This window comes from Carassius auratus, chromosome 23 (assembly GCF_003368295.1).
Source record: "Carassius auratus strain Wakin chromosome 23, ASM336829v1, whole genome shotgun sequence".
Taxonomy (NCBI): Eukaryota; Metazoa; Chordata; class Actinopteri; order Cypriniformes; family Cyprinidae; genus Carassius; species Carassius auratus.
In genome coordinates, this window is record NC_039265.1 from 7623238 (window position 1) to 7636183 (window position 12946).

General features: G+C 35.4%; 1 protein-coding gene across 1 annotated transcript in view; it reads left to right on the forward strand.

Moving 5' to 3' along the window:
• Window positions 1-11232: 11232 nt before the first annotated feature.
• The window catches only part of LOC113041149 (neurotensin receptor type 1-like), a 28416-nt gene continuing 26702 nt past the window's right edge, over window positions 11233-12946 (forward strand). Inside the window, exon 1 of the mRNA XM_026199516.1 lies at window positions 11233-12038. Within this exon, the coding sequence (XP_026055301.1) occupies window positions 11370-12038 (669 nt within the window). The 5' untranslated portion in view covers window positions 11233-11369. The remainder of the gene's footprint in view (window positions 12039-12946) is intronic.

Consider the following 12946-nt stretch of genomic DNA (forward strand, 5'->3'; position numbering starts at 1 on the left):
ACTGAATTGAATTGGATCGGTATGTTACCCCTGTCTGCATCTGCTGGTGTTGGTGACTTGTTTTTTGACCATGTTTAATCACTGTTTGCCAGGTCTTGTAATGTCTGAGAAGTGACGTACTGTGGTGAATGATAACATTGGTAGGCATCTGTCAGTGCATGTGAATTAGCCCTGTGAGAGTATATGTTGATAATCAGAAGAATCGTCTTTTTTTCACTATAGAGAACCTTTTGTACTTTGAACCTTTTGCGCACCCAAAGGTGGAGGTTTAAGGTATAGTTCATCCAAAAATGAAAATTCTATCATTAATTACTCCCCCTTATGTCATTCCAAACCAAAATGGCACCTTGGGGTGACGCCGGGGCAAAGAACTGTGGAATAAAGTTGTTCTTTTAGTTTTCTTTTTGTACAAAAAGTATTCTCATAGCTTTGTAAAATTAAGGTTGAACCACTGATGTCACATGGACTATTTTAATGATGTCCTTACTAAATTTCTGTGCCTTGATTGTGGTAGGACCCTTGTTGTACAAAGCTCTCGGATTTCATCAGAAATATCTTATTTGTGTTTTGAAGATGAATGTCTTACAGGTTTGGACCGATATGAGGATGAGTAAAATTAATGACAGACATTTCATTTTTGGGTGAACCATCCCTTAAAAGGTTCTTCTTTGAACCATAGATGCCAATAAAGAACCTTTATTTTTAAGAGTCTTCCTCTTTTAAAACCTCTAGATACAAATACTGATCAAACTGCTTCCCAATTCTGATCAATCACTGAAGGCTCATTTTATGGCCATAATATACTCAGTTTAAAGCTCTCTAAGAAAACAACACATTGATTTTCATGAATCATGTTAATTTTAACCTGCATGCCTCTGAGCAACTTATTGGATATGTCATTATGAAGAGAGGTTATGAAGGTTTCTGGAGTGTTAATAGAATTTTCTGTACAAATCAGATTTTCACTCATTAATCCTGTGGTTAGAGCTGTGGTGCAGGAGTAACGAACATACTTACTGTGCATAATGGGGCGTTAACTCTGAATGCATCAAGCAACAGGGAATCATTTATTTCCATGAGAACTGAGATTTGCAGCAAAAGAGAAGTGAAATGTCTTGGCTTGGCTTTAGAAACAACTCATGTTTGAGAGATAGTCTTGTCAAGGAGACTGTTGATCATTGTTCTTTTATATAATGTGATTCTAGGGGGGAAATAAATGCCATATTCCCCTCCTCCTTCACTTTCTCTGCTGTATAGCACACACATGTAAACAAGCATAATGTACCTTATGATGTGAGTGAGGTAAATATTGGATATAAATAAATTATCTTCTTTGGAAGCCTGAATCAATAGAGCCATTAGAGCCCAGACAAACCTCTGGCATACATATAGACGTTGTTAGTCATGCTTCCGCTGATGAAACCTCTTCCACTGTTGACATTTTATATGCAACATGAAATTGGTCTTTTACTCAGCGCATCAGTTCCACCTTTGTTTTCATCCTTTATGCATCAACAATGGTATGTGGGCAGAGAGAGACAAGGCTTGAAAGGAAGAAGAGATATTAGGATGAAAGAGAAAAACAGCTGAGAGTGTGGGGATGACAAAGAAACTCAAAATGAGCTTTTCCTTCTTATTTTCTCTTATTTCTTTCATTGCCTTTCTCTTTTTCTCTCAGTGATTGCTCTTCTTATCAGCACAAGGGCCATTCTCTTTGGACAATACCAACATCTTCTGTTCTGTGCTTCCAAAAAGAGACTCAAAATCAGAACACTATTAATTATTCAAAAGCTTTTTAAAACAGCTCTTTCACCCAGGGTTAAGGATCTCTTTATAAAACCCCAGAGTCACACGATTGCCACTTGAACATAGGACCCACTAATTGAATTCCATTTTCAGGTGGAGTGGAGGGGATTTATTCAGTCAATGAATCAGATGAATGCAATTTAAAGGTGAAGTGTGTAATTTATATTGCAGCATTAAACAGGACACAGAAAATATTTGTATTACTATACTCTTTTTCAAAAGTCTATCTGTCTTCAGAACTTTTCTACTTCTTTAGCTGTACTGAATGCACCTATAACTAAAAAACGAAATATTGTCAATTACTTCATCTGTTTCTGCTCCATCAGTCAAAAAAATTGATCCAAACAAAGTCAAAGCATCACTGCGCCTCCAAACAGCAGATAATAATCAGTGTTTTTAAATAAATGGGTTAAATTCAGTGATTCAATTGGAAGGGCATTAACATTCTACTGTTTGCCATATAAAGATACGGGAGAAGTAGTGAGAGTAGTATTGTTGTATGCTATTTTGAATTTACTTGTTTTGTTCCTTAAAGAATCAATGATTTTGAATCAGTCAGTTGAGTGGATGAGTTATTAGTTGTCTCCCAAATAAAAACACCATACACCATGCACTATGTTTTCCAAAGAGTGTCCTCCAATAGAAAAAACTACCCTATAGGTTGTTTGTGCAAGCACCTTATTACGATCTATATTTACATTTACATTTCCAGATTTGGGGGAGATTATGCTGATGGGGCACTTGTTATCAAAAACCTTGATGTTGAGTCTTGCTGGTTTCAAACATTCAAATGATTTTAAAAAGAACTCAGTACCTGCTCAGTGCTCTCTCAGTGCACACACACCTTAAGTGAGCACACAGACAGCCATTTCTCAGACAGCTTGCCCTTGCTGATTATTATAATTATTTTTTATTTACATTTATTTATTTACATTTTTATTATTTTGGCGGTTTTCTTTAATTGGGAGTGTGTCATATCCGTCCTCACATGATAGCTTAAAGAACCCGCTATTGTTTTGTTTCATTTATGTAAAAAAAAAAAAAAAAATGGGCAAGAAAAAAAAAAAAAAAAAAAAAAGAATATATATATATATATATATATATATATATATATATATATATACAGTATATGTTTATTTTTGATATTGCTTTGTTCATTGGTTCTTATTTGTTTGCTGATTTAGTTAGTTTGTTTCTTGTAGAAGGGAGAGAAACATTTGACTGATAAAATCCAAGCCCTTTCACATTCTTAAAACATAAATAATGTGATACTGCATCGAGCGTAAACATGTTCAACCATACTAATCATTATTTGTAAGCCCTGCAAGACATCTTTGTTCTGCAAATTCTCATTGTAGAGCACTGCAAAGAACATGTATTTTCCTCAAAGGCACCAACTGTTTCTAAGTGACCGTTAAACAAAGTTTCCTTCCTCAGGAGCACACACACTCACATATCACACTCCAAACATCTGGAGATCAACACATCTACCAGGGCACATTGCATGGAGTGTGATCAGCAAACCAGAAAATAGCAAAGGAAAGTTCAGCCTTGTATGGCTTGTCTAACAGAGAGAGAGATATTTCTGCTGTTAAGAGTAAACTTCTGTGGTCTTTGCAAATTGTCGAGCTCTTAAGTGACAAATATGCACACTTCAGTTATGTGGTTTCATCTTTAAAGACCACCTCAATTCATATGTCTTTACATGCAAAAATATGTAAAATACACCAGCTCATATTACATCATCTTTGCACTCTCTTCCCCACATCAGTTCTCATTCAAAAATGATGCATGATGGAATATAGAGACATGAAAGAGCATGCTGAGAAATTATGATAATTCTGACAGTGACAGTGCAAAATTTGCAATTTTCATAAGAGGGAGATGGCTATGCAAAAGAGAAGCAAGAGCCCAAAAGTCTAAGACCAATAGTGAAAATTTTGCTGGCCACTTAGCATTTAAATGAATTTAATTGTTATAATTGAATATAAATTACAGTATCAGCATATCAATGTTGAGTGATGAGTGAAAAAAATGAAAAATGAAAATATGAGTCTTAAAGGGATAGCACACCCAAAAATGAACATTATGCCATCATTTACTCATTCTCATGTTGTTCCAAACCCCCATATTTTTTTATTTAATAAACCTTCTAGCAAACTATTGAAAACACTTAAAGTTCACACTCTCAGCTTCTGGATACCCATTTATGGATTTTCCACTGTAAATGTAAAAAATAACTCACAGGAAAAAAAAATATTTAGATTTGCTAAATAAACAATTTAACAGCAGCTGCCGCCACTTTTTAATTTTCTGTTTATGGACTAGTGTTGGCATAGATATCGGCATGATCTCTTGATACAGTTATTTCTGTGATTTCTTTCTTAGAGTATGATTTATTCTGTGTACCATTCCAAATCGCTTACAGCTGGGTGAAGAATGTTGCCTCAAAAAACGTCCTACACTAAAACAGACTTTTTCCTTTTCCTTCAAACAACCGCAGTAGGGCTACACATTTTGTGATCCATCTGTGCAAATTAGTTTTCTAATTCAATCAAATAATTTATGGCCAGAAGTTACGTGTGTTTTATCAATTAGGTGGTTTGGATTTTATCAGTCCACACAAAAGCCAGTTGCAAATCTGGTTTTAGCATAATGGCAGTGATGGTTACGTAGCTGTAATAATGGAGGCAGCTCTGAATAGAGCCTGTTTGTTTCTGATTAATGGACAGGTGCATTATACCACACTAGCAGAAGGGAGAGAATCTAATGCAAATTTGGATGTTGTTGAAAAAAGAACTGCAATTATTGCACCTAATAATAAATAAATACGTTTGCATAAACTTAAAGTAATTTAAACTTAACTTAAATTCTCTACTGTATGTTAAAACTGTGTCTAAAGAACTAATCTGACCAACTAGTTAACATGGGATAGTGTGTTGAATAATGTGGATTTAAATTAGACCAAGCTATGTGTAAATCTAACCAACTTAAGAAATAGTAACCAGTCAAAAAGGGGGAAAAAATGAACTGATTATCTTCTGATTCATTTCTAAGACTTGTTTTGTGTAACCAGCCTCATGTTTTATTCTGGGTAAGTGATCACAAACCAAACCTTGACCAATCAGCTGTGAGCAGAGTAACATATATCTGAGCATTTTAGAGATAAATTTCCCAGTTTTCTGCTATTTAATAATTATATATTTTTTAAATTAATTATACTTAATGCATTACACATAGGCAATTGTATTTTGGCAATTAATATTTAACTTTAGATTTTTTTAAAGCTTTTAAAATGGCTAACACGTGTTTTCTTCTAATCTCTTTGTAAACCACTATAAATTGTTAATTAAATAAAATATATTACCTGCATTAATATTTATATTTTCTGTTTGCTGCCTTCTCAAACTTCCGTGGCAGCGGCGGTGTCTTTCCTGCCTTATAAATGTGTTTAAATGCATTACATTTTTCATAAAAATCTCTAAATATTTAGCAGACAAGTGAACTGTGCTGAGTGAAATGAAACTCTCCATGTTCCCTGTGATTGCATATTTGTTGCAGATGCCATATTGTCAAGTGCACATGCTCCAGAGTAAATAATAAATTCTGGAACAAAAAAATTGATAGAGAACGTTTATAGTAAGGGTTGTGAACCCGCCGAAACCAGCGTCATCTAGCTGAGATTTCTTTGGTTCTGTTGTAAACCTACTCTGAAATTCAGCTAGCTTTGTGTAACAAACAACCAGCTCCACCTAATCTATTTCAATTCCCCTACCCCCAACTGATAAATAAAATCAAAATGAACTGTGGTTGGTCATTTTATATGTTGCATCACGGAAACGCAGGTGACCTTATCAGGAAAGGATTTTTCTTATAACATTAGTTTTCTCATTCATGTTTCCCTTTCAGGACATAATCACTGCTGCCTTATTTTTTTCCCATCAAACAATGACGAAAACAAAAGAGTGTTGGAGACAGACATCAGATGTGGAGGTTCGCTCCAACAACCTGCAAAGCTGCAGCATTTTTCTTTTGTCACCTGCAGAGTAATTGAAGGGTAAACCTACTGTTTCCAAAAGCGATGTGCCCTTTAAATGTCAAAAATGATGAATAAGATGCAGCATGTAATCTCAAGAATCTAGATCTCTAGAAAGAAGTGATCAGCTTTAAAAAGGCCGTCACTGATAGGAACTCACAAAGCAAATATTCAGCTTAAAGTGCTATATATCCCTGAGTGGTGGACCGTTGACTTTTAACATCTGTCTTTCTAAACCACCACCTCTCCTATATGGTCTTCAGTGGGCACACTGGCCTCAGCGTACCTTTTTATACCAGCTGAAAAGACACTTAAAGTAATTTAACAGGTAATAGAGCGGTGCATCTCACAGCTTTATGTTCAGTTGGGAGGGCAAATGAAAAAGAAATACACAATCCACCAAATGTAACCAAAATGAATTATTCATGCCACCAGTAAAGCATTTTGGAGAGAAAAAAACCAAATGCCACTGTAGAGGCATTCAGACAAAGAGAGTCAAAGAGCAAAGGCAAATCATGGCTAATGTCTCTCTGAGGGAGATTTATTCATTCATTCAGAGGAAGGGGCAGAGAACATCCAGGAAAGACAGACAAAAGTGTTTATATTTATAATCCTATATGTTGTGGTATTTAACATGTGTAACCATGAAAACAGATGCTAAAATTCAGAGGATAGGCTGCATCTAAGACCATTAAAACCAGTTTCTCATATTATTCATACATTCAGATGACTCAATGGAATCATAGACACTGCCTATGCATGAATGTATATATTGTGTTCAAATTATCTGCATTAATAGAATATGCATGAATATATTTGCAGGGGTAGTTAAGCAAGCATTGCAAATTTTTAGCTAATTGCTATAAATGTGCTTTATGTACCTTGTGAGTGATAATGTGTTTTGTGAGGGGTTGGATTGCTGAGAAATGTAATTTACACAATGTAAAGGAGTGTGAGTATAAAACAGACTCAGCGGTGCATCAGTGGGAATTTGTTGGCAATTAAAATTCTATAACCATGTAAAAATTTATCATTCACAGATGGTAGATCATTCGGCCTTCACCGATAATGAATTTCTTGTTAATTTCCTGATCGAAGAATGTGCCTACAAGAGAGCAGGGTATTTATAGCACAAGATCTCTGCCTTAAATATTTCTTATCTTACTCCCATTACTTTTATAGCTATGGATGAATTACCCACAGAAATAGGCTCGTTCTTATCTCATTAACCCTTGCTATGTTGCATCTCTTAAATTAATTTTATTTTGGCAGTACCAGGAGGTCAAGGCTGACTGCCCCAGTGAGCCCCTGCTGGTAGATCATGTAACTACACCATTTGGGCATCATTCATCAATTGAAGCACTTTCAAAAAAGGCTGTGCATTGTAATAAAATATTTGAATATTATTATTGATTACATAAAATATTAAGCAACATGTTTCGGCTGATGTCTTACCAGTCCATTCGGCCCTTTTTGAATGGTTCTGAAAGCATGTACTTAAATATATACAATATACATATAACACTCTTGTTCACAGGTCAGTAATAATGTCCAATATGTTTTCCTATCCACGTCAAAGATTAAGGAGACCATGCACTTATGTGAAGTTGAGTAGAATGTGCTATTTGTTTTATAATGTTTTCTTCAAACATACAAGCATGTACAAAGCAGTAAGTGAGCAAATCAGCATTAGCTACAGCAGCAGACTTTCTGGAGTTTCTGCTGTGTAAAAGAGCCGCAGTGATTTAGAGAAAATAAAGTAGGTGCTGGGTTATACCACTTTTAATAATGGCCATTAATTACAAAATGGTTATAAGGAGTGGGCCACTAAAAATTATTACAAACTTGATCACTGTGAAATCTAATTAACATAAGAAAAGAGGTCACATTTACATCCAAACAGTAATTAATCTACAAGAAACTGAGCCAAACCACAAAGTGTAGCTATAGACTGCATAAAACATCTGGATTCAAATTTAGTGAACTGCTGTAGACATCCTCCTGAAATATGATAGATATAATGAATGGGACATTAACCAACAAACAGAAATTAATGTGGTTAATTAATGTTTAATCTGCTTTTATCATCTTATGAATTTTTGAAATATGTTTGGTTTTGAGTTTTTTCTTTTTTCTTCCTCTGTTCTTTTCTGCTTCTGCATGATTTATGTGGGAAACAAAAGTTACTGCCAAAAAGGAAAGGGAGCAGGAGGAGAGCTAACCTCAGGAGTCATGATTTTATGGAAAGCCATAACGAGAGCATGCAAGCGTAAGGAATAACAAAATTCAGCATGCTATATTTAAGACAGATCCAACGAAGAGCCTATTAAAGGGATAGTTCACCCAAAAATGAAGATTTGATGTTTATCTGCTTACCCCCTGGGCATCCAAGATGTAGGTGACTTTGTTTCTTCAGTAGAACACAAACTGAGAATTTTAGCTCAAACTGTCTGTCAGTCTTATAATGTAAGTGGATGGGAATCACTGCTAAAACATAAAAAAAAACATACACAAACAAAACCAAATTAAACCCTGCGGCTCGTGATGATACATTGATTTGTAAAGACACAAAGCAATCAGTCTGTGCAATAAACTGAACAGTATTTATATCGTTTTTTAACCTCTGATTCACGCAATTTGCAACCTGTTCGAACTCTCCTATGTGCTCTCATTGTTTAATTTGGTTTTGTTTGTGTATGTTTTTGTTTTTAGTTTTATTGTATGTTATTAATTGATTCCCATTCACTTACATTATAAGACTGATAGACTGCAACAGTTTGAACTAAAATTCCCAGTTTGTGTTCTACTGAAGAAACAAAGTCGCCTACATCTTGGATGCCCTGGGGGCAAGATAAACATCAAATCTTCATTTTTGAGTCAGCTATCCCTTTAAGTTTCCTAACTAATAATGTTTAGTTGTAATTATATTGTAATTATATCCATACATTCTGACCGCTCTATTATTATAATTTACATTTAAATTAAATTACAAAATTTTATATTTAGTAATGTAATACTTATTCCACACAGTGCATGCTTTTCACCACATGAATATTTTGATAAATTTTGATGTCAATGTTAATTTCTAGAAAAAACATAGAATTTAGCCAATGAATTTAAAAATGATCTAAATTCTGTTTAGATGTAATAATTAAACTCTAATTATTTCCATAATTTTGCAAATATAATTTTATAATTTTTCTTACTGGTATAATTTGAACATTGATTTTATTAACATACTGGTACTATTTAATATTTTATTATATTATTAATGAGTAACGTGCATTACTCTTCATCACAACATTAAGAACACATTCAAGTGTTTTGTATGTTAAGATAAGTCAAGCTTTCAATTAAACATACTGCTATTGCATGCTATAACATTTTGAAGAATGGCCAAACGTAAAAGCATGATTTACATAATGTCACAGTTAATGAAGATGAGACAGACCACATTAGAAAAAGGGGCTCAACTTCATCCTCCTCGAGGCAGCCAGAAGTAGGGGCAGGTGGTACAGAGATTTATTAATCAAAGAACATTCAGAGACCATTATTCTTGAGACAGGAGATACCGTAGAGCTGACGAAAGAGATCACAACACTGAGACCAGTCTGACGACAAATGCCTGCTCATTCCCATGCATCCCCCTCTATCCACCTCATTCCTGATAGGCCTGACTCATAATAACATTATATCTTCATTACATTGAGCGATGGACAGTGGTTGCATAGAATTAAATGCCATTAACCTTTGAACATTTTCACTGTTCATATGTGTGGGTCATTAATTATAGTGGCACTGGCTGACATATCTAAAAACAATAAATGAGATATATCTCAAAACACACCAGTCATGTTGTCTGAGGAAAGACCACAGACTAATAAAAGCAGCCACCCAGAACACAATCTGTATGTACCACTACACTCTCTGACAGATGCTTTCGGGGGATCCAGCCATGAACAAGTATAGATTAAAAAACAGTTTCCACTAAGCCATCACTGTTTGGGTTATGAACTGTAGTTTTGTCTTTTTCTGTATCATGTCTGCCTGTTCTGTGTTTCCATTGTATTTTGCTTTGCTCCCCATGACTTAGTTTTCCTTGGTTGCCCTGATTAGTTCATTCTGTTCACCTGTGTTCATTCTATTATGTCATTAGTCTCTCTCTTGCGTTTGTATAACTTCTCCCCATTTCTGTTCTGTCCTGGTCCGTTATTATTTGGGTCTACACCTTTTGCTAACCCAGCTCCTTGATTCCTTGTATTTGTTTTGTGGATTATAATTAAAGACCGTTATTGGATTACCCCTGTATTGTAAGCAGAGCCGATCCTCCCTATACGCAAAATACACAAGCTGTGTAGAGCCCCCGAAACACCAGGGGGCCCCCTTGCTCTCAAAGATGATTTCATTTTAGTTTCGCCAGCGGTCATGAAAACATGAATGATAATATGGAGTGTTTCTTGTATTGTAATTTTATTTATTGACTATCTTTTGCCTTAAATGTATTGTGGATCCCCTTAAGGTTTGATATAGACTGTAATTGTATTTGACGTTATACTATGCTGTTACCTCTACGAGATATTGTATTGTATTGTTTAATAAAAAAAATAAAAAAAATAAAAAAAAATGAATGATAATATGATAATATGGTGAGTTGTCCTCCTTTCTAAATAAATATTAGTCAAATCATGTAACGTAAATGTTGTACAGTCTTGCGCAAGACAAAAAAAAAAAAACTAAACAACAACAACAACAAAAAAACAAGTCACGGAAGAAACACTGTTTCCAAAGTGGAAACTGACCAGATAAAATGCTGAAAATTTTTTAATAATAACGAACATTATTTTTTACATTGCTTAAAATGGTTTTCCTTGACATTTAAGTTGGATGTTCGTTTTTTATAACATCTTACCTGTTCCAGTGGGATGTACATTACCACTGTACCCATTTTCATCATTCAATTAATCATTAAAACATTCCTACAACAAACGTTTGTTGGCTTGCACATTTCACCAATTTGTAATTCAATTAATGAAGACAACTCTAAAAACTCAAAGCAGAGCAGAACTTTTTGCTACAAGTTGGAACAGATGGAACCAAATGTGCTAGAAAATAATGATGAGAACATTTTATAGTACTTCAGCTAAAAAAAATCTGACTTCAATATCCAACATGTTTCTAAACCTTATATCCAGGACATTTCAATAAAGCACTCAGAACTGAGACGCTCTTTCATGTAGCCTATGCTCAAGGTTATAGCGCAGTCTCACTTAGAAAAAAATACACCAATCGTTGAATGGCACTGCGTCATTGCTCAAGGTTTGCATTCGTACGCGTCCTCGTCATATAAAAGCCTCTGAACGTCTGGCTTTCGCAAACCTGTAAGAGTAAGTTCAGAGCAGTGGCCCCAGTTCACCACAGCGTTGCGCACAGCTCGCCAAATACACACATAGTAGGAAATGTGCAGCTCTTAGCAAGGAAAACGATGTTTAATTTAACCATTGTTATGTGTTGATATTTAAAAACTAACATGGAGTTTAATACTACGCTATCAGGACGCAACTTCATAGACTTGCGCATTTTAACGCAGAAACTTCTCTCTTCGGCGAACCGGTCCCTGTCATTTCTGGACAATGAAACGGAAAGCGTCTCCGAGGAGGATTTGGACGTAAATACAGACATCTATTCTAAAGTTTTTGTTACTGTGATTTATGTGGTGTTGTTTGTAATCGGACTTTTTGGGAACTCGATCACCCTGTACACACTTCTCACGAAGAAATCTCTTCAAAACCTCCAGAGTACGGTGCACTATCACCTGGCGAGTCTGGCCATATCCGATCTGCTCATCTTGATCCTCTGCATGCCCATTGAGTTATACAACTTTATCTGGGTTCATCACCCGTGGGCTTTTGGGGAGGCTGTTTGTAAAGGGTACTACTTTCTGCGGGACGGCTGCTCGTATGCGACGGCGTTCAACATCGCCAGCCTGAGCGTGGAGCGCTTCATGGCCATCTGCCACCCGTTTAAGGCGAAGAGCATCATGTCGCGGAGCCGCACCAAGAAACTCATCAGCGCTATGTGGGTCGCGTCTTTTCTCCTGGCCACTCCGATGCTCTTCACCATGGGGCAGCGACTGATAAAAGACGAATTTATATGCACCACTATCGTGTCCTCGATCACTGCTAAAAGCGTCCTACAGGTGAGCGCGCACAGTACTTTTTCCATGATTTGGATGAGTGGAGCATTTTCTTATTTCTGTATGAAGCCGTGGTTATAACTGCGTTTTGTTTCATGCATGAGTAGGCTAGCAGAAGCTTTAGTTTCTAATAAAAAGTAACAACCTGTTGCGTAGCAGTATCTCTCAATACCCGATCATCTAAAAAATAAACATTGTCTACATCTAAACATGGTCACGAATTCCCATGATTACACTATTAAACAGTGTAAAATGTGCACCCAGTAATTTGTTTCCCCATAATTAATAAAAAAACAACGTTCTAGAAATAATGTAGGCTCACATAAGATACTATCTCCATTCTTATCAGTTTTCCAGAAGAAGCTGTTTAATTATTTTATGGAGCGGGTCCCAACATGAAGAAATACTATAGTAATTTATAGTAAATATTATAGCGTTTTTGAACCATAATAAAGTGTATTTCTCTGTATATATTATACTATTTACAACACTTTGTTAATGAATGCTACAGCATACAGTGAACTGATAAACTGTAATAAATACTGTAGTATAGTTAAGATTTTACAACCGTAAACTACTGTATTGTAACATAATATAGCCTATAGTTATAGAAAGCTTAGTAGAGTATTGGGTAAAGGGATTTGTTTATATTACTATAGCTGTTATATTACCACAGCAACTATAGAATTACCATAACAAATTAACTCAAGTAGGTTACTATAGTATGGTTCAAAAACACTATAGAATTTACCATAAATGACTATAGTATTTTCTTATGGGCGAAACCACATGACCAGCTGCGTCACTAAGCTACTACTACTACTACTACTACTACTACTAATGTTGATTTTAATTTCTGACAATGCTGCACAAAGCAGGAAAAAATACATCTAGACAAAACAAGCAACTCC